Raw genomic sequence first — 25,315 nt, forward strand, 5'->3', positions numbered from 1 at the left:
AGTGGGTTGCCATTTCCTTCTCCAATGCAGGAAAGTGAAAAGTGAAAGTGAAGTCGCTCAGTCGTGTCCGACTCCTAGTGACCCCATGGACTGCAGCCTACCAGGCCCCACCATCCATGGGATTTTCCAGGCAAGAGTGCTGGAGTGGGGTGCCATTGCCCTCTCCGCCTATGGCTCTTATCCCACCCTTAATTAATGCTTAGGAACCCAGTCTGGGTTATTGGGCTTTGTGATACATCCTCAAGCAAAATTTGCACGATCAAATGGTTATACTTAAAAAAAAATTTTTTTGGCCATGTCATGTGGCTGTGGGATCTAGTTCCCTGACCAAAGGTCGAATCTACATCCCCTGCACTGGAGTCTTGGAGTCCTAACCACTGAGCTTCCAGGGAAGCCCCAGGTTAAACTTTATTCTAGGCATTTCTGCAAGCATGTTTTTGAATTAGATTTACATTTTAATGGGTGGAATAAGGCAGATTGCCCCTCCATAATGTGGATGGGCCTCATCCAATCAGTTGAAGTCTTGAACAAAACAACAGAAAAACAATCCTAAAAAATTCTCCAGGGGACTGCCTTCAACTGAAACTGCACAGTCAGCTGTCTCGAGTCCCACCCTGTCAGCTCACATTTCAGATTTGGACTTGCCAGCCTCCAAATATACCTATTTTCTGTTGATGCTGTTTCTCTGGAGAACCCTGGCTAATACAAGCCCATTGCAGTCTGAGGGGAAGGGGGTCAGCATCAGGACACAGAGAAGAGGAACTACTATCCTTGGATAAACAGGAGGAAGAAGCACTTTGACAGGCTATCGTCTTGATTATCTATTACTCCCTAGTTCACAGCCAGAACCAGAGCTGACTGGCTCCAAGCATCTGTTCTTAACCCCTTGTAGTGGGTCAAATGGTGGTCCCCAAAATGTTACAATCACTTCCTAATCCCTAGGACCTGTGAATATAACCTTAGTAGAGAAAAGGATCTTTGAAAATGTAATTAATTTAAGGACCTCTGATGAGATCGTCCTGGATTTTAGTCACAGTCCATAGGGTCACTAGGAGTTGGACACGACTGAGCGACTTCACTTTCACTTTTCACTTTCATGCATTGGAGAAGGAAATGGCAACTCACTCCAGTATTCTTGCCTGGAGAATCCCTGGGACAGGGGAGCCTGGTGGGCTGTCTTCTCTGGGGTCACACAGAGTCGGACATGACTGAAGCGACTTAGCAGCAGTAGCAGCAGCAGTGACTAAAATCCTGTTTAGTCACTCAGTCATGTCTGACTCTTTGCAACCCCATGATCTGCAGCCTGCCAGGTTCCTCTGTCCATAGGGATTCTCCAGGCGGGAATACTGGAGTGAGTTACCATGCTCTGCTCTGGGGAATCTTCCCAACCCAGGCAGGGATCAAACCCAGGTCTCCCACATTGCAGGCAGATTCTATTACTGTCTGAGCCACCAGGGAAGCCCTTGGTGGCCCCTAAATCCCATAATACATGTCCTTACAAGAGACACACGGGAGAGATTTGATAGACAAGAGAAAGTGACATAAAGACAGAGACAGAGATTAGAATGAGCAACCGAAAGCCCAGGAATGCCAACAGCCATGAGAAACTGGAAGAGACAAGGAATAAAACCCCTGCTAGAACCTCTGGAGGGACCATGGTCCTGCAGACACCTTGGCTTTAGACTTCTGACTTCTGACCTCCAGAACTAGGAGAGCAGAAATCCCTATTTTAGCCAGCAAGTTTCTTATAATTTGTTATGACAGGAAACTAATACACCCCTATTTCCAATAACTGGGATACAAGAGAGGGAGCAAACACAACCAGTGAGCAACTTACAGTAACCAAGACCATCCATTCTTGAAATATAAATGAGTAAGATCTTCGAATGGTACAAGGGAAGGAAACCAATGTTGACCAAGTGCTTACTGTGATCCAGGCACCGTCCTAGGCACTTGGTTCTATTATTTCATTTAATTCTCATAACAACCTTATAAAGCAGCTACCATTAATGAGCATGTGAGGCTCTGCTGGCAAGATCTAAGTTGGGTTAGGAGGTTAACTATTCCTTGATAAAGAACTGCGAGACTCCAGACATGACATAACCCATCTAAGAAATCAACGCATTAGCCAAGAGGTAATCAGGTATATCCATCAGAACACAGTACCAGAGCAGGGTAGGAACCCCAAAACTCCCACTCACCAGCTGTGTGACCCTGGGCAGGTCCCTAACATCTCTGTGTCTCGGTTTCTCCATCTCTTTATACTGGAATCTGCCTTATATAAGGTCTTTGTGAGTCAAAGCATGTAAGGCATGTAGGGCCAATCCTGGCTGACAGCAGCCACTCCATAAGGGTTAGCCATTACTGTAACACACGTGCTATCAAGCACATGGTAAACACTCAATGGATATTTACTATTATTATCATCATTAGTTCAGGTAAGACCCAGCTCGACCTTAAACTTTCCCTGTTTCTTCTAGAGAGTCACAATCTTGATTCCGTTAGACTTTTAAAAAGCCCTTAGAAGACAAAAATTGGATTAAAATAAAAGTTCTCAGAATGTAAGGACTCAGACTGATCCAAAGTACACAGCATATAAAGTAACGGCAGGAGAGGGGGCGTTTCTTTAAGCCTTTCAACACACAGTTAGTAGAAAATCAAGCTTAATTTCAAAATTATAACAAAAATAGATTCAAAGATAGTCACAGCACTTGAAATGCCACAATTTACTAGGGCAAAAGCCACTGACTGTTGGGTGGGTGGAGGGAGGAGAGGCAAGGAAAAAAGACAGAATGGCTTTCCTAAAAATAAAATTGTAAAAGTAAAACCAAAGTGAAAAATTCCTTCCAAGAAATCCTCAGGATCTTTGACCGTACTGTAATAAACTGGGGACAGAACAGTTTGACTGATTGCTTATTCCTTAGTTCATTCTTTTACTTATTTAACATTTTCTTGCCTGGAAAATCCCATGGACAGAGGGGCCTGGTAGGCTGCAGTCCATGGGGTCACTAGGAGTCGGACACGACTGAGCGACTTTCACTTTCACTTTTCACTTTCCTGCATTGGAGGAGGAAATGGCAACCCACTCCAGTGTTCTTGCCTAGAGAATCCCAGGGACGGGGGAGCCTGGTGGGCTGCCGTCTATGGGGTCACACAGAGTCAGACACGACTGAAGCGACTTAGCAGCAGCAGCAGTAGCACATTAATAAGTGGTTCCAAGTTTTATTACCCAGGGCAGTGCCTTTAAACAACTTCAGTTCAGGCTAGAAAGAACTGAGGATTACAGAGGAACATTAGAAGGGAAGAAATGTTCACTCCAGATTTCAAGGGAAAGTACTAAACCAGATGACTGCCCAGGTCACTTCCTGTCCCTGTGAAGCTAATTTCAGACCATGGGATCAATCGCATATCACAGTATCAGTATATACAATCTGCCTATTGGCTGAGCACACACTGTTGATGTCATCAATGTACTTTTGTAAATCAAATAGATTTTACTTCTGCTTTTGTTTATTGCTCCTCTCTACCAGCATGTACATTTCATGCCTAGTTGTTTGCATTCTTAAACTGTCTGGGGACTTCCCTGGGCTCAGTGGCTTAAGACTCCATGCTCCCAAAGCAGGGGACCCAAGTTCAATCCCTGGTCAGGGAACTAGATCCCACATGCTTAAACTAAGAACTCACATGCCACAACTAAAAAGAGAGAGAGAGAAAGAAATCCTGCATGCCTCAACTAAGACCTGGCACAACCAAATAAATGATTTTTTTAATAAAATAAAACAATGCCTGGCTCATAGAAGGTGTTCGATAAATACTTGCTGAGTGATGAGGCCAAATACAACCTCTATTCAAGCACTGAGAATGACAAAACGGAATCCAGATGGCCTTTAAGCATCCCCATTGATAGAGGTGTGCATCCTCAGTTACTTCCGTCGTGTCCAACTCTGTGCGACCAGGTGGACTCCAGCCTGCCAGGCTCCTCTAACCATGGGGATTCTCCAGGCAAGAATACTGGAGTGGGTTGCCATGGCCTCCTCCAGGGGATCTTCCCAACCCAGGGATCAAACCCATGTCTCTTATGTCTTCTGCATTGGCAGGCGGGTTTTTACCACTAGTGCCACCTGGGAAGCCCTATTGATAGAGGGTGCCATAGCAACACGCTCTCGCCTCTCCTTTCTCCGGGAACAGGCCTTCCTTCATCTGAACACGTGGGCCCCAGGCAGCCATGTTTGGGCCCTGTGATATATCACTTTCTTGTTCCTAAGTGACTGGACCAAAGCAGGACACATGCCCTAACCTGAGCCAAACCAATTCTCTTTTCTGGGACTTAATTCCACCTCTGTAAGCATAGAGGGATTTTGACAAAATTGACCTGTGAACTCATTCACAGATCCAGTGGCTGGGAGAGACAAAACTACAAAAATAGAAGAGAAGCTGGACAATACAGAAGAGCACAGAGAAGAAAATTTAAAAATCACCCGTTTATCAGACTTTGTAGTAATAAAAAGTGGGAAACAACATGCCCATATAAAAGGAAATGGATAAATGAACCATGGTACATGAATACTAGTCAGCACTGTCATGGAAAGATTTACAAAACATACTACTAAGTAACCAAAGCAAGGCACCAACAAAATGTGCTGTGTTACTACATATATTGCGTTGGCCAAAAAATTTGTTCCGGTCTTTCATACCATCTTACCGAAAAACCCGAACAAACTTTGACCAACCCAACAGTTACGTATTTTCTTAAACGACATATTGTGTATAAAGGTCTATAAGACTATAAACTATACTGATAGCCATAGCTACCTCTGGGGAAGACAGATGTGACGAAGAACTTTTAGGTTTTATGCAAAATAATTTTATAGTATTTGACTATGTTAATATGATACTGTATTCCTACACTAACTTGCTTAAAGGAAAAAAATCAAAATGATGAAAAGATCTGGGCTTCCCTGGTGGCTCATATGGCAAAGAATCTGCCTGCAATGTAGGAGACCCAGGTCCAATCCTTGGGTCGGGAAGATCCCCTGGAGAAGGGAATGTCAATCCACTCCAGGCCTGGAGAATTCTATGGACAGAGGATCCTGGCAGGCTCCAGTCTATGGGATCACAAAGAGTCGGACACAACTGAGCGATTAACACACACTCACTAAGAAGTAGAGTCCATTGAGATCAGAGACAAAGAAACCATTTAGGAAGCTGTGGGCATTGCTTAAATATGAGGGTATTAGGCCTGAACCACTGCAGAAGGGATGATGAGAAAGAGATAAACGTGTGATAGGTTTAGGGTGTAGAGTTGAGACCCGTGATTGATTGGATGTGGCGTTGGGGGTGGGGGGTTGGGGATGATTGACACTTTCAGAGTAAAGAGCGTGGGCTTTGGAATTCAGCTGCCAAGACTCAAAGCCCAACCCAGCTCTTACCTGCTGAGGGATATTAGGCAAGTTAGTTCACATCCCATCTCTGTCTGCTCATTTGTCAGTGAAGATGAAAATATCATTTCCTAGCTCGCAGAGCTTTTAGGAATCAATGTGTAAAGTGCTTAGAACTTTGTCATTGCTCTGGATATATGTTGGTTATTATTAGAAGGACTCCTTTATTATTACCATCACAATCATTGTCATCAAAATTATCATCACTATGGCCAAATTTAGTCCCTGAGCCTAGATGACCAGTTGGAAATAGAGGAAAAAAATATAACTTGAACTGAAGCAGGACTGGGGGTCAGAGAAGTAAGGAAGCCAAGAAGAGTCCATAAGACTGATTACTGTGGTTAACTAAAGGGCAGCAACAGAGAAAGAAGGATGAGTGTTGAGGGGAACTACCTAGCAAGTTAGTTAAGGATTAGGTTTGAAGGAAATTGTATGAGTACATATATTTTAAAACAGAAAAACACTGGTTGAGTCTTTCATCTTTTTTGAAGTTTATGCTTAAAAATCAGGTATATAAAATTATAGGGAGCTTATATATTATACATTATATGTGAGTTTCCCAAGGGGACTCCCTGGTGGCTCAGATGGTAAAGCATCTGCCTGCAGTGCAGGAGACCCAGGTTCCATTCCTGGGTCAGGAAGATTCCCTGGAGAAGGAAATGGCAACCCACTCCAGTACTTTTGCCTAGAAAATCCCATGGATGGAGGAGCCTGGTAGGCCACAGTCCATGGGGTTGCAAAGAGCTGGAAGTGACTGAGCGACTTCACTTCCAAACGGGCGCTAGTGGTAAAAAAAAAAAAAAAAAAAAAACCTGCCTACCAATGCAGGAGATGTAAAAGATGAGGGTTCTATCCCTGGGTCCATAAGATCCCCTGGAGGAGGGGATGGCAAGCCACTCCAGTATTCTTGCCTGGAGAATCCCAGGGACAGAGGAGCCTGGCGGGCTACGGTCCACAGGGTCACAAAGAGTCAGACAGGACCGAGTGACTTAGCATGCATGCACATTATATGTATATAACAATTTATTCTTACTGTAGTGAATTAAAATATTAAACCAAAGCAACAGTCCCTTCGAAAACACAGCCTCACTTCCTGCCCCAGCTCACTTCCCTATTTTTACACATACACTTAACACTATATTGAGTACCTAATGTAGTGGATGTGATCAACATACACCTTTGTTATTGCCTTTCACTATCTCTTGAAAATTTATTAAGGTAGAGAAATCTTGTTTGGACACTAGAGAAAAATTCTGGCAGAGCCATAGCTTTTTTACTTGCTTTTAGTTAAAAGATAGTCTTCAATTCAGAAATTAAAATGCCCGTTCCCACATGTGAACACAAACACTAAACTCAATTTTCAACCTGATCTCTGCTCCAGGTGGAACCTGCTTCCCATCCTGCCTTTCTGCTCTTTATTCCCCACCCCATTTGGTTGTTCAGTGGCTAAGTCATGCCCAACTGTTTGCAAGCCCATCAACTGTAGCCCGCCAGGCTCATCGGTCTATGGCATTTCCCAGGTGAGAATACTGGAGTGGGTTGCCATTTCCTCCTCCAGGAGATCTTCCTGACCCAGGGATCATACCTGAGTCTATTGTGCCTCCTGCATTGGGTGGTGGATTCTTTACCACTGAGCCCACCTGGAAAGTCCAGAATTTCTCTTTCAAAAAACCCTCACCAACTCCTCCCCTCCTACTTCCTAATATTTTAAAATATCCTTAATCTAAATAAGCGATACAAGGTCCAAGGAACTGTTCTGTAACCATTGCCTGTGTATATTCTGCACAAGTGAATCTGGGTTTGAAATTTACTATCTATTACATAGCTTGATGTTTCAATCTTGACTGTTCAATATGAATACATGTAACTTTGTTTTGTATGCTTTTTGTAATACAGATGTGATCATTTTATAGCTGTTTTGCAACTTCCTTTTTTTTTTTTAGTTTAAACTTGCATTTTACAGACTCTTATCAGTAAGTATATATGGTTTCAGTTAGTTATTACCCTCTTGAATATTAAACACAATCAGGTGGTCCTAACTCTACTCTGGCAGTAAGCAAAGATAAACAAACCTTCCCAGCAAGTCAAATTTCACTCCTAGACTGGTTTAGCTTGATGGACAAATTTTTTGTTTTGTTTTTTGGGTTTTTCTGTTTTGTTTTGTTTGCAACTAGAGTCCTTTTTTTTTTTTTTTTTAAGGACACCTGAGTGATTTTTGCTCAAAAAAAATCCCAAATTAAAAAAGAATAAAAACAACACTGAATCCATTGCCACAGATTTGTGTTATCTTCCTTGAATCCGTTGTAAGTAGTTTATGACTTCCCATAGAAGATCTTGCACTCTCATTCATCATTCTATTTTTCTCCCTGTAAAACCACTTTTCTGGCCAACTTGAGATCCTTTAAGGGCAGATACACAGTCATCTTTGTATTTCCCTCCTCCAAGCTAGCCAGGCACACTTCAGTTCAGTCTCTCAGTCTTTGCGACCCCATGGACTTCATTCAGCACGCCAGGCTTCCCTGTCCAACACCAACTCCCGGAGCTTACTCAAACTCACGTCCATCGAGTCAGCGATGCCATCCAACCATCTCATCCTCTATCGTCCCCTTCTCCTCCCGCCTTCAATCTTTGCCAGCATCAGGGTCTTTTTCCAGGCACAAGCCTTCAAAAACAAAAACAAAAACAAAAAAACGACAAGCTTCTTTAATCGTCCTTGCGGCTTTTTGCACCTCCCGGAGCTAGAGGGCGACGAAAGCCCAAACGGCGCGTTGGCCGGTAAGTAAGGCCGCTCCCGACGCGCACGTCCTTACGTAGACGTTGGGGGAGGAGCTGCCCTGTGCGCGGTGACTGGCGGCGGCACTGGCGGCAGCTGGAGGCGGAGTAGTGCGGGTCGCAGGCTTGGAGAACTTCGGAGGCGGCGGGGGCGCCGGCGACGACGACGACGACGAGGACAGCAGGAGCGGGCCCCGGGCTTGTCGTTCACCATGCCGACCGTGGAGGAGCTTTACCGCAACTACGGCATCTTAGCCGATGCCACGGAGCAAGTGGGCCAAGTGAGTAACCCAGCGGCCTGCGGGCCGGCGTTCCGCGGCCTCGAAAGCGCTCCCCGGGCCCGGCGGGGGCTGCTGCTTCGCCCGCCCGCGAGCTCCTGGCCGCCCAGGCTGTTTTCGTCGGGGTGGGCCCCTGCCGGGAGTGCAGATCCGGGCTTCACCAGCCAGAGTGCGGTCCCCGCGTCCCAGGCTCCTCTGCCTCCCGTGGTCAGCCTTTTCTCACCGTTTCCTAATTCAGCTTTTTCAGCACCCCACCCCATCCCCAGTTCAGTCTCTTCCCTGATCCTTGTCCTCCAGGGTCCTTTGAAGTCCTCCTTTTCGGTGGCGCTCAGTCCCTTGGACGATTAAATTGTGAGTTCAGAAACGCCTTTCTCGAGGCAAAAATCTGCAGTTAATTTAGGAAAAGCTCTTGGGAGACAGAAGTTTGTGAAATTCCGAAGGGGCCGTTACGTCTAGACTTTAATGAGGGCTTATGATTTCGTTATTTAGCCTATTCGATGAGCGCCTGCCAGGAACCAGGTTCTGCCGCCGGGCCCTGGAAGTACGAGAAAGACAGACCCGTGCTCTCCCAGGACGCGTCTTTAGTGAGGGAGAGCAGTGATAAATAAGAAAGTTAGATGCTTCCCTCCCGCCCCACCCACCACACACACACTCACACACCCCGTGAAAAGTGTGAAGAAAATATAACAGGGCCGTGCGCGGGGGTAAGGGGGTGGTGTGCAGCTTTAAATAGAGTTGTCTGGCAAGAGTTCCCTAAAGTGTTTGCCCAGACACAACTTCAGCAGTGCTGAATCGGCCCTCCGAGCCGCTGCTTCTTTGTGAGCCTTCAAGTGCTAGAGTCCATTGAACTTGAGGAGTTGATAAAGTGGTGGTGTGTTTTCTTGGTAAAAGAACCAGTCTCCCCGACATAATCTCCATCACTGTTAGAAATCCCATGCTGTATCTTTTCAGGGCTTAAAACGTCATTTGATTCTCCTGCTTACCCATCCCAAAGCAGTAGGAAGTGGGAGATCCTAAAGACTGATAACATTAGCAAAACTGTGGCTGTACATCTCCCATCCTTTTTTCCTGAACATGTGTAATTCAGTTCAGTTCAGATGCTCTGTCGTGTCTGACTCTTTGCAACCCATGGACTGCAGTACACCATGCTTCCCTGTCCATCACCAACTCTCAGAGCCTACTCAAGCTCATGTCCATCCAGTCGATGATGCCGTCCAGCCATCTCATCCTCTGTCATCCCTTTCTCCTCCCGCCTTCAATCTTTCCCAGCATCAGGGTCTTTTCCAGTGAGTCAGTTCTTCACATCAGGTGGCCAGAGTATTGGAACTTCAACTTCAGCATCAGTCCTTCCAATGAATATTCAGGACTGATTTCCTTTAGGATTGACTGGTTAGATCACCTTGCAGTCCGAGAGACTCTCAAGGGTCTTCTCCAACACCACAGTTCAAAAGCATCAGTTCTTCTGCGCTTAGCTTTCTTTATGGTCCAACTCTCACATCCATACATGACTATTGGAAAAAACCATAGCTTTGACTAGACAGACCTTTGTTGGCTAAGTAATGTCTCTGCTTTTTAATATGCTGTCTAGGTTGGTCGTAGCTTTTCTTCCAAGGAGCAAGCGTCTTTTAATTTCATGGCTGCAGTCACCATCTGCAGTGATTTTTGAGCCCAAGAAAATAAACTGTCATTGTTTCCCCATCTGTTTGCCATGAAATGATGGGACCAAATGCCATGATCTTAGTTTTTTGGATGTTGAGTGTTAAGCCAGCTTTTTCACTGTCCTCTTTCACTTTCATCAAGAGGCTCTTTAGTTCCTCTTCGCTTTCCGCCATAAGGGTGATGTCCTCTGCGTATCTGAGGTTTCTGATATTTCTCCTGGCAATCTTGATTTCAGCTTGTGCTTCATCCATCCCAGCATTTCACATGATATACTCTGCATATAGGTTAAATCATCAGAGTGACAATATACAGCCTTGACATACTCCTTTCCCAATTTGGAACCAGTCCATTGTTCCATGTGCGGTTCTGACTGTTGCTTCCTGACCTGTCTCTCAGGAAGCAGGTAAGGTGGTCTGGTATTCCCATATCTTTAAGAGAAAGAGTAAAGAGATGTATAATTCAGGTTGAATCGTTGTGAGCTGAACAAAAAACTTAATTTGGGACCATATTTAGCTTAATCTAGAATTGTGAATATACCAGTTTCAAGTATCAGATGATTTTTCTTTCCTACACGTTTCCACTTCAGTAGAGAATTTTGATGTCGTCGATGAGAAACACTTACTGATAGTCTGTTGTGGATGTTTATAGGATGTGTGTGTTGAGTCATCTGTGAAGGAAGCATTTTCTGCCCGTTGAGGCAGGGTAGGGAAAACTTAGATGGTCACTCAATTTGAGCTTTTGTTGTCCTTGTTCCTCAAGGGAACTAGTAAGTGAAGATGTTCTTGTTCGCTATGACTGAGTTAGGGAAGAGTGTAGCAAATTGTTCTGCCTAAAATTGACTTCATTGCAGAGGGGATGGGGGACAAAAGATAGAACAGTGATTCCCAAGTCAGTTGTATACTCGCTCTCCCAAAGAGGTGATTCAGGACTCTTCCAGAGAACCCAGTGCTGTCCCGTACCCCAGCCCTCATTTTTTGCTGGACAGTCACCTACTTAGAGTACGTTAGAGAAAACAAGCCAAACTGGAGTTTTCCTATTCTATGAATTTGAGAGTTGTTCAGATTTTCCTCTTATGTCATCTTTAGTTATAAATCTACCAGCTTAGGTTGAGAGTTCTTCCTCAAGAGGTCAGTAATGTTTCTCAGAAGAAATCTGCTTTTAATTTAGGAAGAGTGCTTAGGAGACAGAAGTTTGTGAAAAACAGGAGGGCCGCCTTTCATGCAGATTTGAATGAGGACCCGCGTTTCATTTATTCAGTATCTTTTTTGAGTGCCTATCGTGTACCAAACACCGTTGTTGATTTAGTCACTAAGTCACATCCAATTCTTTGTGACCCCGTGGACTGTAGCCCACCAGGCTCCTCTGTCCGAAGGATTTCTCAGGGAAGAATACTGGAGTCAGTTGCCATTTCCTTCTCCAGAGGAGCTTCCTGACCCGTGAATGGAACCCACGTCTCCTGCTTGGCAGGTGATTCTTTACTGCTGAGCCACCTGGGAAGCCCAGCAGCCACTCTGCTGGACAGTAAGGTTTTAGCATAGTTCTTTTAAGTGATGGGACATCAGTGCCTTCGTGACACTGTAATGTCAAGTGTCAAACAACTAAATAAGATAAAAGACCTCTGTGTAGTAAGGTGTCATGATTTGCTGAGCCTCAGACAGTAAATTCTGGTAGAACTGAAGCTGGCCTAAACCGTAATGCCAACTAATTCTGCTCTGTTGTGTAATAATGCTTCCTTTTAGAGAAAATTCCTAAAACTGCTCACTAAAGAAAAGTGTATTGGGCTTCAAGATACTGCTTATAAATTTTGATTGAAAGCAACAGCCAACTTAACAGAAGGGACACCATTCATGATTTTTTAAGGAGAGGAAAAACTATTTACATTCTTAATGTACCTAAGCCAGATTTTCATGTTACCTTAGAAGATTTACAGTAGAGAGTTTGAATTTTCTGGCAGGCACCTCTCTGGACTTCCTGGTGGCTCAGACGGTAGAGAATCCATCTGCAATGCAGGAGACCTGGGTTCAATCCTTGGGTCTGGAAGATCCTCTGGAGAAGGGAATGGCAACCCACTCCAGTGTTCCTGCCTGGAAAATTCCATGAACAGAGTATGCGGTCGCAAAAAGTCTGACACGACTGAGCAACTAACACACACTTCTCTGGACACTTTTGAAACCATGTTTGAGTTTCTTAGTCTAGAACTTCCTTCTAACTGTATTTTGATTTTCACCCTTTTTCAAAGAGGTGAATTCCACAGTTGCTCAGGGAGCTGCCACTGAGGGGACTGCCCAGGGTTAAATTCTTTTATTTTTTTGTTTCTCTCCTTGCCTTGTCCCATGCCCTTCAGTAGAACATTTGAAGAAATACAGTCAAGGAAGGAACAGGTACATATTTACCACATAACCCTTGTTTTCAGGAGTCTCTTGAATGAAGAAGGGAACTTTATACACACATACTCAGACATATTTAAACCGTGAACATGTATGTTCTAAGAAGCAAACTGCAGGTCATAAATTCTAAGTGAAGCATTATTTAATACCTCAAAACTTGCAGTCCTTCTGTCGTCTCTCCTCTTGTAACCTCCTTACTCGGCCCCCTTTCTCCCGCTCTGCCTCTGCCACTCCTTAGGCAGGTCTCCTTCCTCTGCTGTGTTCCTTAGCCCTCTCAGCCCTTTTCCTGGTTCCCAACAGGCCATAAAAGCACATGCTGTGGCCCATCATTAGATTTTGTCTTAACTTTTTATGAGTACTTAATTTTAAGATGTAAATATTTAATTTTATGTTATGTAGTCAAGAAAAACTAAAAAAAAAAAACGAAGAAAAACTTAAAGAAAAACCAAACACCTATTAAGGGATTTTGGCAGTTAGACTGTGGTAAGATCTGACCAATATAACACCTAAACTCTGATTTCTCTTCTGTTCTGTTACACAGGAGTGTATTGGCTGTAAGGGTAGAAGAGTATAAACTTTACTGACTTAATGTTTCATGAAATAGCATTCTTTTGGTACTTTTTTCTGGCATGCTTAAGCTAAAATCAAAGACCAACCAAGTTCATAATCCCTCAAAAATATGTAGAAGTGTTAACAGTTTAACACACAAACTAAGTTTAATTGAGTCTAAGGAAGGAAGGAATACAGCTTAGTTCATCCATCTTCTTTTTATGTCATACTTGAGAAATTTGTTGTAACTGCATCTTTTCTTCTCTACAGTAATAGCTTTACTTTGCACATCACTGGCTACTTATTAGTTGTGATTTCACTTTTTCTTTTATAATTTATCTACTAAATGCGAATCAAATTGTAACTTTTTTACTTGAAAATATCTTAATTTCTTTTGCATTTGCTCTTTTTATTAGATATTAAAATCACAGATATAGTTTTAGAAATGTATTAAAAATGTTTACAATTAAAGCCTTTTATTAGGATGATAAATCATTTATCTAGCTAAAATATACAACTGTTGGAAAAGGAAAGTGCACAGTGCTGTGTAGAATGTGAAACATTTTATTGTGTTTACACACCTACCTGTTAATGAATCACTGTGATCACTGAAAATATCACTTACATCTTGTGTCTTCTTTGAAAACCAGAAGTAGTAACTACTTGAGGGAGATTTCTATTCAAAAGTCTTGTCCGTATACTGCAGTTGAAAAGCAGATAATTTAAAAAGCTGGCAAAGAGAATATAATTTTATTTTGCATTTCATAAAGGATAATTAAAGTCTGTTAATAATGTCTGTGAAATTATTTGATAAAACTGATGACTATTAATGGTAGTTTAACGATGTTAAAATGTCTTAACTTTCCAAAGGTCTTATGTTTAGGATAATACGTTCCAATTTACATGCTTGTGTGAAGCCTGTATTTAGGACTCAAATTGCCTTTGACAACCCTGGATCTGGCAAACTTTTCTTTCTCTCCTCTTTTGTTAATTAAGATCTCAATACTAATTTGAAAGATTCCAATTAAAGAAGCTTGGTATTAGACACAGATCGTGACTTAAAAACCCATCAGAACTATGTTTGGGTCCTGGATCTGCTACTTAACCTTCTGTGTGGTTCTGGACAAATTATTTCACTTTTCTGAGCCTTGGTGGTTTTCTCATCTGAAAAATAGGGATAGTAGTAACACCTAACTCACAGGATTACTGTGAGGCATTCCACACAATACACAAGGCATTCCACAGCCTCTTGTAGGCTTTCAGCAGATGTTGCTGGTGATCCCTTTTTGTTCTATTCCAGATTTTTTTTCCTTGGTAGGGGGATGGGTTGTTTCAAGCAGGAATTCTTCATTTACTTTTAGACAGTGAATTTTAGACAATTCAAAGGTCTTTCTAAGTAAAGCTTGAAATTCAAGTTAAAGGAAATTGGACTGATAACTCTGCAAAAAGTAAGGATGTCAGATGGCTCCAGACTTTGATTTTATGACATCTACTGAGGGCTTCCCTGGTGGGAAGCTTTTACTTTCAAACAGTAAAGAATCCGACTGCAATGCAGGAGACCTGGGTTGGCTCCCTGGGTCAGGAAGATCCCCTGGAGAAGGGAATAGCAGCCCACTCCAGTATTCTTGCCTGGGAAATCCCATAGACAGAGGAGTCTGGCAGTCCATGCAGTGTCAAAGAGTCGGACATGACTGAGCACCTAACACTTTCACTTTCACACTGAGCGACTAACGTTTTCACTTTTCATAAGCTATGGAGCAAGCTACAGGAGTGTTAAGTGGCAGAGAAGTCAGCCATGATTTTTTTGAACCTTTGCACTAAAAAGTGGGTAATATACTTTTGAAGTAATAATTCCTGAAGGCTGATTTTGTGTCTGCATTTCATGAGGAAGCTATCCTTATTCACAGAAATTTCTGTTATTCAGGGGTTGGTATTAATGTTTAAGATAGGAGGAGTTGTCATTAATCTAGTAAATATGCATATATTAAAATCTGTGCCATTCAAATTGTGACCATAGCCTTTTGATACATAAAACACTTTATTTCTGATTATTTTTTAAAAAATAGTGTCCTTAATTGAGATTCCAATGAACCTAAATATCTTTGCATCCTGCCTTTTTTTTTCTCTTGAGTCTGTAATATACTGGATGTTCTTTAGTCATCCACTTAACTTATCTAAAGCATTTAGAGGATTGCCTTTTACAGAGTAAATACAATGCTGTGTACATATTTGGTTTAGTAGTATGTTTAAGGTTTTCCAGTAATTAAAAGTTTTCTGTAGTCACGATATGTATTGCTTTGTTTCCCAACTTGATCCATTAATAAAAGGGCTAGTTTGGAGGCAGGTGTGTAGTGGGGACTGGGAATTTGTTGACTCTTCATATATTGTGAGTATCTGAGGGCAAGCACTTCTGAAATTTTTTTTTAAAGGAAACAAACAAACTTTGAATGTATTATTTTAATGAAAAGTTAAATATGTGACATTGGGCATGCAGAACAAATTACCATTTTTATATTCTAAAACATGAGGCAAAATAAAGCTTCCTAACTTTCCTCTTATTGCTTAATTTCAGGAATATATTCTACCTTGTGCAATGTGCTCATTGAAAATAGATCAGTATATCTAAACATAACACAATTATTTGAGAATTGTGTTTCTTCAGTCTGTTCAGTTGCTCAGTCATGTCAGACTCTTTGCAACCCATGGACTGCAGCACGCCATGCTTCCCTGTCCATCACTAACTCCCAGAGCTTACTCAGACTCATATCCATCCAGTTGGTGATGCCATCCAACTGTCTCATCCTCTCTCGTCCCCTTCTCTTCCCGCCTTCAGGCTTTCCCAGCATCAGGGTCTTTTCCAGTGAGTCAATTCTTCACATCAGGTGGCCAAAGTATTGGAGCTTCAGCTTCAGTATCAGTCCTTCCAATGAATATTCAGGACTGATTTCCTTTAGGCTGGATTGGTTCCATCGCCTTGCAGTCCAAGAGACTCTCAAGGGTCTTCTCCAACACCACAGTTCAAAAGCATCAGTTCTTCTGCACTCAGCTTTCTTTATGGTCCAACTCTCACATCCATACATGACTACTGGAAAAACCATAGCTTTGACTAGACGGACCTTTGTTGGCAAAGTAGATGTCTCTGTTTTTTAAATATGCCATCTAGGCTGGTCATAGCTTTTCTTCCAAGGAGCAAGCGTCTTTTAATTTCATGGCTGCAGTCACCATCTGCAGTGATTTTGGAGCCCCAAAAATATGAACTCTGTCACTGTTTCCATTGTTTCCCCATCTATTTGGCATGAAGTGATGGGACCAAATGCCATGATCTTAGTTTTTTGAATGTTGAGTGTTATGCCAGCTTTTTCACTCTACTCTTTCACTTTCATCAAGAGGCTCTTTAGTTCCTCTTCACTTTCTGCCATAAGGGTGGTGTCATCTGCCTATCTGAGGTTATTGATATTTCTCCTGGCAATCTTGATTCCCGCTTGTGCTTCATCCAGCCCAGCATTTCACATAATGTACCCTGCATAAAAGTTAAATAAACAGGGTAACAGTATACAGCATTGACGTACTCCTTTCCCAATTTGGAGCCAGTCTGTTGTTCCATGTCCAGTTCTAACTGTTGCTTCCTGACCTGCATACAGATTTCTCAGGAGGCAGGTAAGGTGGTCTGGTATTCCCGTCTCTGAAAGAATTTACCACAGTTTGTTGCAATCCACACAGTCAAAGGCTTTAGTGTAGTCAGTGAAGCAGAGGTAGATGTTTTTCTGGAATTGTCTTGCATTTTCTATGATCCAGCAGATGTCAGCAATTTGATCTCTGGTTCTTCTGCCTTTTCTAAATCCAGCTTGAACATCTGGAATTTCTCGGTTCACATACTATTGAAGCCTAGCTTGGAGAATTTCGAGCATTACTTTGCTAGCATGTGAGATGAGTACAGTTGTGTTTATTCTGTTTATTACAAAATTTTAAAGCATGATACAGTCACAAGACTAAGAACAGTTAATCACTAAATGAAGAAGTGTTAGTACATAACAAACCTTTTTTTCCCCACATAAAATTAGATTCATTCTTCTCTCTTTCCCAAATGACAAAGAATAATGTGAAGGGCAGGGAACAGATAGTAGGAAGGTAGGTGTTAAATTTAAGCAGTAAAACTCCCAAAGTAAGCCCTATTTCTTAGCCTGTGTGAAATTTTACTAACTTAAAGCAAACTCAAAGAAATTTGTTTAACTTGCCATTCTTCAAAATTGTATTTCTTTTCTGCTTTATTCTTTTGTTTCAGCATAAAGATGCTTATCAAGTGATATTGGATGGTGTCAAAGGTGGTACCAAGGAAAAAAGATTAGCAGCTCAGTTTATTCCAAAATTCTTTAAGCATTTTCCAGAATTGGCCGATTCTGCTATCAATGCGCAGTTGGACCTCTGTGAAGACGAAGATGTATCGGTACGTTTATGGCTGATGCTCCGACAGGCTTTCAGTGTCGCTTTTGCCGCTTTCAGACATCCTCTCTGTGTGGCTAATGTACCTGAAGCACCAGGCATACTAGCGCGTGATAAAATCCTGCCGCCGGGTCTGGTCTGCTGGGGCAGCATCCCAGGGCTTCAGTCTGCATGTGAGGAAACGTGTCAGCTCTTTCTCCACCTTTCAGTTGTGAAAAATGCATGCAAAATACTTCGTTTTGCTTATTTATTATCCACTGTTGAAAACAGCTGTGGCTCACATCTTTTTCGTAGATTGTTAGGCAAAGTGCACGTGAAATCAGACTAGCTTTAGCTTGTAGTCGATTTATGCTTTCTTGGATATTTAAAATAATAACAGCATTGCAGCATAAAATATAGTTTCAACACCCCTAAATAGTTTTCATAGCAGAAAAATAATTGAACTGTGAAATAATTATATGTTATTACTGGAATAAAAAGGAGTAGTTTTTCCTTGGAACAGAATTAAGCATTAGCATTTCTGGCTGCTGATACAAGTTCCTAAGAATTTTCGACTATTAGCCCCTGGCTTTTCAAATGAAAGTAGTGAATCATCGACATTTTGTGCAAAATTTGAATTTTTATATTAAACTAAATAAACCAAGATCCTGTATTTGGAATTATGTACACAGAATATATCCACAAATTTGCATACTGAACATCCTAAAGTAAGTCGTTACTAGCTATGACCTTGGCCACTGCAGCCATTCTTGAGGGATACGGTATGGTGTGCCCACAGGTAGGTAGTAAAAACCCAACAATTGTATATAGTCAACATATAGACTGTTTATAATCTCAAGTCTGTCTACTCGAGTCAGATAATTGTATTTAATGTCCCTTTCCACTGCATTTTGTTTCATATTCTGTGAAGCTTGAATATTAAAGTGGAATAAATTATCTCTAAAACTGAAAATCTCATGTTGTATAGTTTTGTGGCGCATATGCCGGTTATTACAGTTTCTCTCGTACTTTTTGTCCTCTTTAAAGGTCGAGGTTGTTGTTTTTATTCATGATAGTATTTGGTTAATTTTTTATTTGAAATTATATTCAGATTCGACGGCAAGCAATTAAAGAGCTGCCTCAGTTTGCCACTGGAGAAAATCTCCCCCGAGTGGCAGATATACTAACCCAACTTTTGCAAACAGGTAAGGAATTTTATTATTACCCTTTTATCTAAATGTAACTTCTCTGAAATAATGATTCTTTTTTTTTTTTCCCTGAAGATTTGCCTTTGATAGAAATTTAAATTCTTTTTTCATACAGTTAGTTTGAAGCTTAATGACTTATGACTGTCTGATTTCTAGTTTTGTTTTGAATTCTGGTTGTGAAGGTATAATGACTGGATGCTTTGGGGGATTTTGATGCATCGTGATCTGTCACACCCAGCTTCCTGTAGTTTCTTAACTGTACCATCTTACAGTCTTAGCATCAGCGCTTGCCAGGTTCACGGATCAGGGTCTCTACCCTTCCAGGAAAGCTGTGTTTTCTTGGTACCTGAGATAAATGCTTAGTTTACGTCTCCTCTCAGTGTAATCTGTGACAGACTGTTGAGTCTTAAGTTTGAAAAGGAAGCAGATTATACACTGTACCTCTTTCTCTCTATCCAGATGACTCTGCAGAATTTAACTTAGTGAACAACGCCCTCTTAAGTATATTTAAGATGGATGCAAAAGGTAAGGCCACTTCTTGTTCTGAATTGTGTTTGATGTCCTAACAAATTGGGGAATTTGGCATTTCTCATTAAGGGTAAAGTCTGGGATTCACCCAGACATCTGTTTCATAAAAATTCTAAGTGTTCTCAGGGGACTAAAAAGCAGCTTAGCTCAAGCTGTTGAGTCAAGATGACTCAGAAAACCAGAAGAAATAATTTTAAAAACAGACCAAACTTTTCCCTTAGAAATATGTTGGAAAAACTCTGTTTCCCACTTGAAAAAATTCATCCAGAAATCCCTGGGCTTATTTACTATTAATAATGATAAAAAAGAAGTGTCATGCTCAAGCTGATTCTGAGTCCATGAACAAAGTATATGATCACTCTTATGGTTGAGACTGTAGAAATTTTAGACTGGTTTAACCAGTATCAGTGATATTCATGATATATATTAATTCACTTGAAAAGAAATGCTGTAATTCAAATTAACTTGAAGGATGTCATTCCTATATAGAATTGACTTCCGGATGCAACTATTTTGTTTTGCAGGGACTTTAGGTGGCTTGTTCAGCCAAATACTTCAAGGAGAGGACATTGTTAGAGAACGAGCAATTAAATTCCTTTCTACAAAACTTAAGACTTTACCAGATGAAGTCTTAACAAAGGAAGTAGAGGAACTTATACTAACTGAATCCAAAAAGGTAAGCTTCCGTTATCTTTTAGTGAACTTCCCTAATGCACAGGAACATAGTTGATTTTAGCACTGTTCATCAGTGCTATACATAGCTTGTTTATAAGAGCATATGTCCCATAAGAACCATTGTAGAACTTCAGGATTTTCTTCTGTTGTATTTTGCACTTTGGTCACTTTAATGGGAAGTGGAGAAGACAAAAGGAGAAGGGGGCAGTAGAGGATGAGATGGTTGGATGGCATCACCAATCAATGGACATGAACCTGGGCAAACTCCGGGAGATGGTAAGGGACACAGGGGCCTGGCATGCTGCAGTCCATGGGGTTGCAAAGAGTCAGACATGACTTAGTGACTGAACAACAACAGCAGCACTTGTAATGATGAATCACGGTGTTACTTTAAAGGGGTTCAGTTCAGTTCAGTCGCTCAGTCCTGTCCGACTCTTTGCGACCCCATGAATCGCAGCACGCCAGGCCTCCCTGTCCCTCACCAACTCCCGGAGTTCACTCAGACTCACGTCCATCGTGTCAGTGATGCCATCCAGCCATCTCATCCTCTGTCATCCCCTTCTCCTCCTGCCCCCAACCCCTCCCAGCATCAGAGTCTTTTCCAGTGAGTCAACTCTTCACATGAGGTGGCCAAAGATTAAAGGGTTTGATCACATATAAATCCTTTGTGGTATTATCCTCAAAATCTATGCATTCATCAGGTCTCTGAATGAATCATTTCCTTCAGGAAATTTTACTTATTTCCCACCTGTCTCCCTAATTTTAGGATATTCAGCCATAGGATTCTGAATCATTTCAAAATGGAAATGAAATCACCTTGAAATGACCTGTTGTTTTATACTGTCCCATGACATTATAAACTCAGGAGACCATGCTTATTTGTCTGTGCACCCAGCACTAGCAGAGTTACAGTTGCTAAGATTTGAAAGGTGTGCCACAATTAACTTTTCGTTCAAACAGCACCAAAGTTTGGGAATAGCTTATTTTTATGTGTTCAGGAAAATTCAATGTTGTCTCTAATGGCACCACTCACTTGCTTATTGGCAAGATTTCTTCAATGAGAGAGAAAGGAGCTGCATATTTCACTTTTGTGTCTGGTGGGATGTGTCATGATTGCTTGCTCCTTTGGTCAGTGGACAGAAAGGTTGAGACCCGCTGACACAGAGGACTGAAAACTTGCATGGTCTCCTGTTTGGTTTGTGCTTCCCTGGTGGCTCAGCTGATAAAGAATCCACCTGCAATGCAGGAGACCTGGGTTCGATCCCTGGGTTGGGAAGATCCCCTGGAGAAAGGAAAGGCTACCCACTCCAGTATTCTGGCCTGGAGAATTCCACACTGTAAAGAGTTGAACACAACTGAGAGACTTTCACTTTCACTTTTCCTGTTTTGTGTGTAATTACCATGTTAATGTGAATGAGGCTGCTTTTAAATATAAGGAACTGAATCAGATTTAACAGTTTATTGCCAGATTTTCATGGTTTTTTTTTTCCCGCTGTCAGCCCCTGAAGAGCCTTTTTAGGTATTTTAGATTTAGAGAGTATCCTCAGCCGCTCTCCCTGACATTTTAACACCACAGATAAACTGGAGATCTGTTTATGTACTATATGTGCATCTGTGCTTTAGACATAAAAAAAGAGTGAAATTTCCCGAGAACCACGTGTTGTCCCCTTGGAAACAATGTAGTGCACCATTGAGAGTGCATGGCTTATTCTGAAGCTAAGTCGACTGAAGCTTGAAGTTGTTCTGTCTTCAGTGTTTCAGAGATCCGAGCAGCAAACCGACTTCTGCACAACGAATTTGCTGTGCAGTTTCAATATTGTTCTTTCTTTTCCATTCAAGTGATAAAGATACTAATAACTATTCTGAATGGTCTCTTTCCAGGTGCTAGAAGATGTGACCGGTGAAGAATTCGTCCTGTTCATGAAGATACTGTCTGGGTTAAAAAGCTTACAGACAGTGAGTGGAAGGCAGCAACTGGTAGAGTTGGTGGCTGAGCAGGCTGACCTGGAACAAACCTTCAACCCCTCAGACCCTGACTGTGTGGACAGGCTTTTACAGTGCACTCGGCAGGCGGTACCCCTCTTCTCTGTGAGCTCTTTGTTCTCTATAGCTAGTATTTTGATTATGCTATTGGCTTGTAATTGTGTAGATATACACTTGACCGTTCTCCTCAAAGCTCTGCATAAAAGTATTAACACAGTGGAGCAGTCATTTGTTTTATGCAGGCCTAGGAGAAGAGCCCAAAGCAGCAAGAAGTTTCTTTAAAGTCTTGCCTAGAGACTTTTGAAAAGTCTTAAGAATTTTAAGTCCCATGCTCCAGGTTACTTTGCAACTAAGTATATGCTGTCTGTTGAGGTTATTTATGAGATGCTTGGGATATGCTCTCCCATTGTATTTTAGCTGTAGTACTTGATGCTTTGATACTGAGCATTTGTTGATTGACATTCGACTATTACATTTGAGAGAATATGTATTTATTTTTTTGACAACAAAAAAATAATGTATTTATTTTTTTATTTATCAGTATTCTTTGGATTTTTACAGAAAAATGTTCATTCCACAAGGTTTGTGACTTATTTCTGTGAGCAAGTTCTCCCTAACCTCAGTTCCTTGACTACCCCAGTGGAAGGTCTTGATATACAGTTGGAGGTAAGAGAAAATTTCTGGCTTTAGCACTGAAAAGGCATTGCCATATTTCAACCTAAATGTAAACCACTAACTTGATCTGATTGCTAAGAGATTTAAGGCCTGGTGGTGGCTAGCTAATAACCTGTCCCAGGATTAATTACATGGAAATGCTTTATGGATTCATTGAGAGTTTGCTGCAGTGGGAAAAACAATGCCTGTAGTTTTCATTATAGTCATTCTCTACCTTTGTAACCTTAATGCTTTTAAATACATTGTTCAGTCATGACAGTTCCTATCTCTGTAACTGATAGAGCCAGGTTTAAATAGATTCACACAAAATGTCGTTTATCCCTTCTCCAATAGAATTGACTACCCTCTCTCCCTTCTATATCAATTGTAATGTACGTACACATTTTTTCAGAGCATATAAAAATACTTTACTGCTTTCTCCCCAATTTAACCTTATTCCTCTCGGAATCTCCAAAATCTAATGTAGAGCCTGATTCTGAAAAGCACCTGATAATGTTTGTTTAGTTGAACTGAAATATGGAAATATGCCATTTCCTCATAGGTCCTTAGGAGAGAGGAGAGTCTCACTGTGCAATTAAACTGTGGTTTGCTTCACATGTCCTGGGTGTGACTTACCAGACTGGGATTGAGTAAAGCAGAGATGAACCTCAGGAACAGTGGCGGTTACTGATACTTTGATAGTATGCAGAGACTGAGTTTGATAGCACAGGAGGCCCAGCCTAAATATTAGCAGTGAATATTGCTGGTCGTCTCTTCCTTGTGTGTTATTGTCCTGTAGCAGAGAGTGTCGTGTGTGTTCCTTTCCTTACTTATTCCCACAGGCATATTGAGAGCCATGAGATCAGGGTTTCAGGGTCTGCACTGCCACTCATATATCGTGACTTTGCCAGGTTACATTCTCTCTCCGACCTTCAGTTTCCTCAGAGTAAAATAGAGCTGCATCTTTTTTTTTTCCAGTTCAAACATTATGTTCTGTAAAAGCCTATTTGAAAAATAAGCAATCTTAAATAGTTACCTAGAATATTATCTTACAACCCTTGCTCATTCAAAGAAAAGAATGCTAATAACAGTAAATTGTGTGTTTTAGGTATTAAAACTCTTGGCCGAAATGAGTTCATTTTGTGGTGACATGGAAAAACTAGAAACAAATTTAAGGAAACTATTTGATAAGTTATTGGTAAGAATTTTTTTCTTTCCTTATGGCATAGTCAGTATAGCATCCCAAAGTTTAGTAGTATAGTATTTACAGATTATGCAGAGCCGGATTTTGAAGTGATTTAGGTAATAATCCTAATGAGTATTCTTAGCTGCTCAGGCCACAAAATTGTCTACTTTTTTTTTTTTAAATCTGTTTTAGTCTTTTGCATTTCTTCTGTTGTTGATGCTTTAGACAAAATATAATACAAGGTTTATATAGTAAGTTTTTCTACTATTTCTTCATCAGAATATTCTGTTTTCTCCAGAGCACCATCGCCGTTACTGCCCAGGGCCAAATAGCTTTAACAACCTAGAAGTGAAGTCATTATGTCATAATTGGTTTTTATTTTGTGGCTTACAGTTTAGGTGTCATATCCAAAAAATCGTTATTACCATGACCCAGGTCGAGGAGCTTTATTCCTATGTTTTCTTCTAGGAATTTCATGAGAGACATATGTCTTATACTCTTTCTTGTTTTTCTCTCACATACTTTGCTCAGTATAATGATCTCTAGGTCTGCCCCTGTCGCTGCAAATGGCACTGTCTCACCCATTTTCATGGCTGAGTGTACTGCGGTGTGTGTGTGTGCACATGGATGCTCCACACCCTGTCTGTTTACCTGTCGATGGACATTAGGTTGCTTCCATATCTTGGCTATTGTAAATAGTGCTATGAACATTGGGGTGCATGTATCTTTCTGAATTAGTTTTCTCTGGATATTTGCCCAGGAGTAGAATTGCTGGATCATACTATAACTCTTTTTTCAGTTTTTTAAGAAACTTTTTAAGAATACTGTTTTAGGAGCATCAGCTTTTGTTGCCAAACCTAGATTGAATCCTGACTCTTCAGCTTTTTTTTTTACCTAAGTTCTCAGAACTTCAGTCCCTTCACCTGCCTAGTGCTGGGTTGGCTACTCTTGTCGTCAGTAGCAGCAACAGCTATACTATAGGTTAATATGGAATGTTGACCGGTTGGGTCATTGATCCAAAATGTAAAAGGGATATCTTATGTAAATTTCTTATCTTGGTAGTTTTTAATGTTTCGTGTCTTAAAAGTGTGTCCTATAATTACTTGAGTATATGTTTTATAATTAGAGTGTCTAGAGCAGATCTCCTCTATCTCTTGTATTTTCATCTCTTAGGAGTACATGCCTCTCCCTCCAGAAGAAGCAGAAAACGGGGAGAATGCTGGTAATGAGGAACCCAAGCTGCAGTTCAGTTATGTGGAATGCTTGTTGTACAGCTTTCACCAGTTGGGCCGAAAACTTCCAGATTTCTTAACAGCTAAGCTGAATGCAGAAAAGCTCAAAGATTTCAAAATCAGGTGATATATGATTGCAGTGCCCCAGTCCTTGATAAAGGTGAAAGCTATCTTGAGGCTGCCTTGGTTTCGTTTTCATTTTGCAAGAGCTTTTTCCCCACCCTTTCTTACTACAGTGCAAAAGAATGCAAGATCCACAAAACAGGAATGTATGCAAAGATGCAACTGTGGTGGCATGACAAATGCTTGGCAGAGGTTGGCCTTTTACAGAAATGCCCTCTGGCTCT

General features: G+C 41.3%; 1 protein-coding gene across 2 annotated transcripts in view; it reads left to right on the plus strand.

Moving 5' to 3' along the window:
- Positions 1-8,263: 8,263 nt before the first annotated feature.
- API5 (apoptosis inhibitor 5) overlaps positions 8,264-25,315 on the plus strand; it is a 28,181-nt gene continuing 11,129 nt past the window's right edge. For both annotated transcript variants that reach the window (XM_061381188.1, XM_061381189.1), the window contains exons 1-9: positions 8,264-8,491; positions 17,366-17,527; positions 18,614-18,707; positions 19,170-19,235; positions 19,763-19,914; positions 21,795-22,001; positions 22,458-22,562; positions 23,659-23,748; positions 24,910-25,091. In XM_061381188.1, the coding sequence (XP_061237172.1) occupies positions 8,423-8,491; positions 17,366-17,527; positions 18,614-18,707; positions 19,170-19,235; positions 19,763-19,914; positions 21,795-22,001; positions 22,458-22,562; positions 23,659-23,748; positions 24,910-25,091 (1,127 nt within the window). In that variant the 5' untranslated portion in view covers positions 8,264-8,422. The remainder of the gene's footprint in view (positions 8,492-17,365; positions 17,528-18,613; positions 18,708-19,169; positions 19,236-19,762; positions 19,915-21,794; positions 22,002-22,457; positions 22,563-23,658; positions 23,749-24,909; positions 25,092-25,315) is intronic.

Source organism: Bos javanicus, chromosome 15, assembly GCF_032452875.1.
Source record: "Bos javanicus breed banteng chromosome 15, ARS-OSU_banteng_1.0, whole genome shotgun sequence".
Taxonomy (NCBI): Eukaryota; Metazoa; Chordata; class Mammalia; order Artiodactyla; family Bovidae; genus Bos; species Bos javanicus.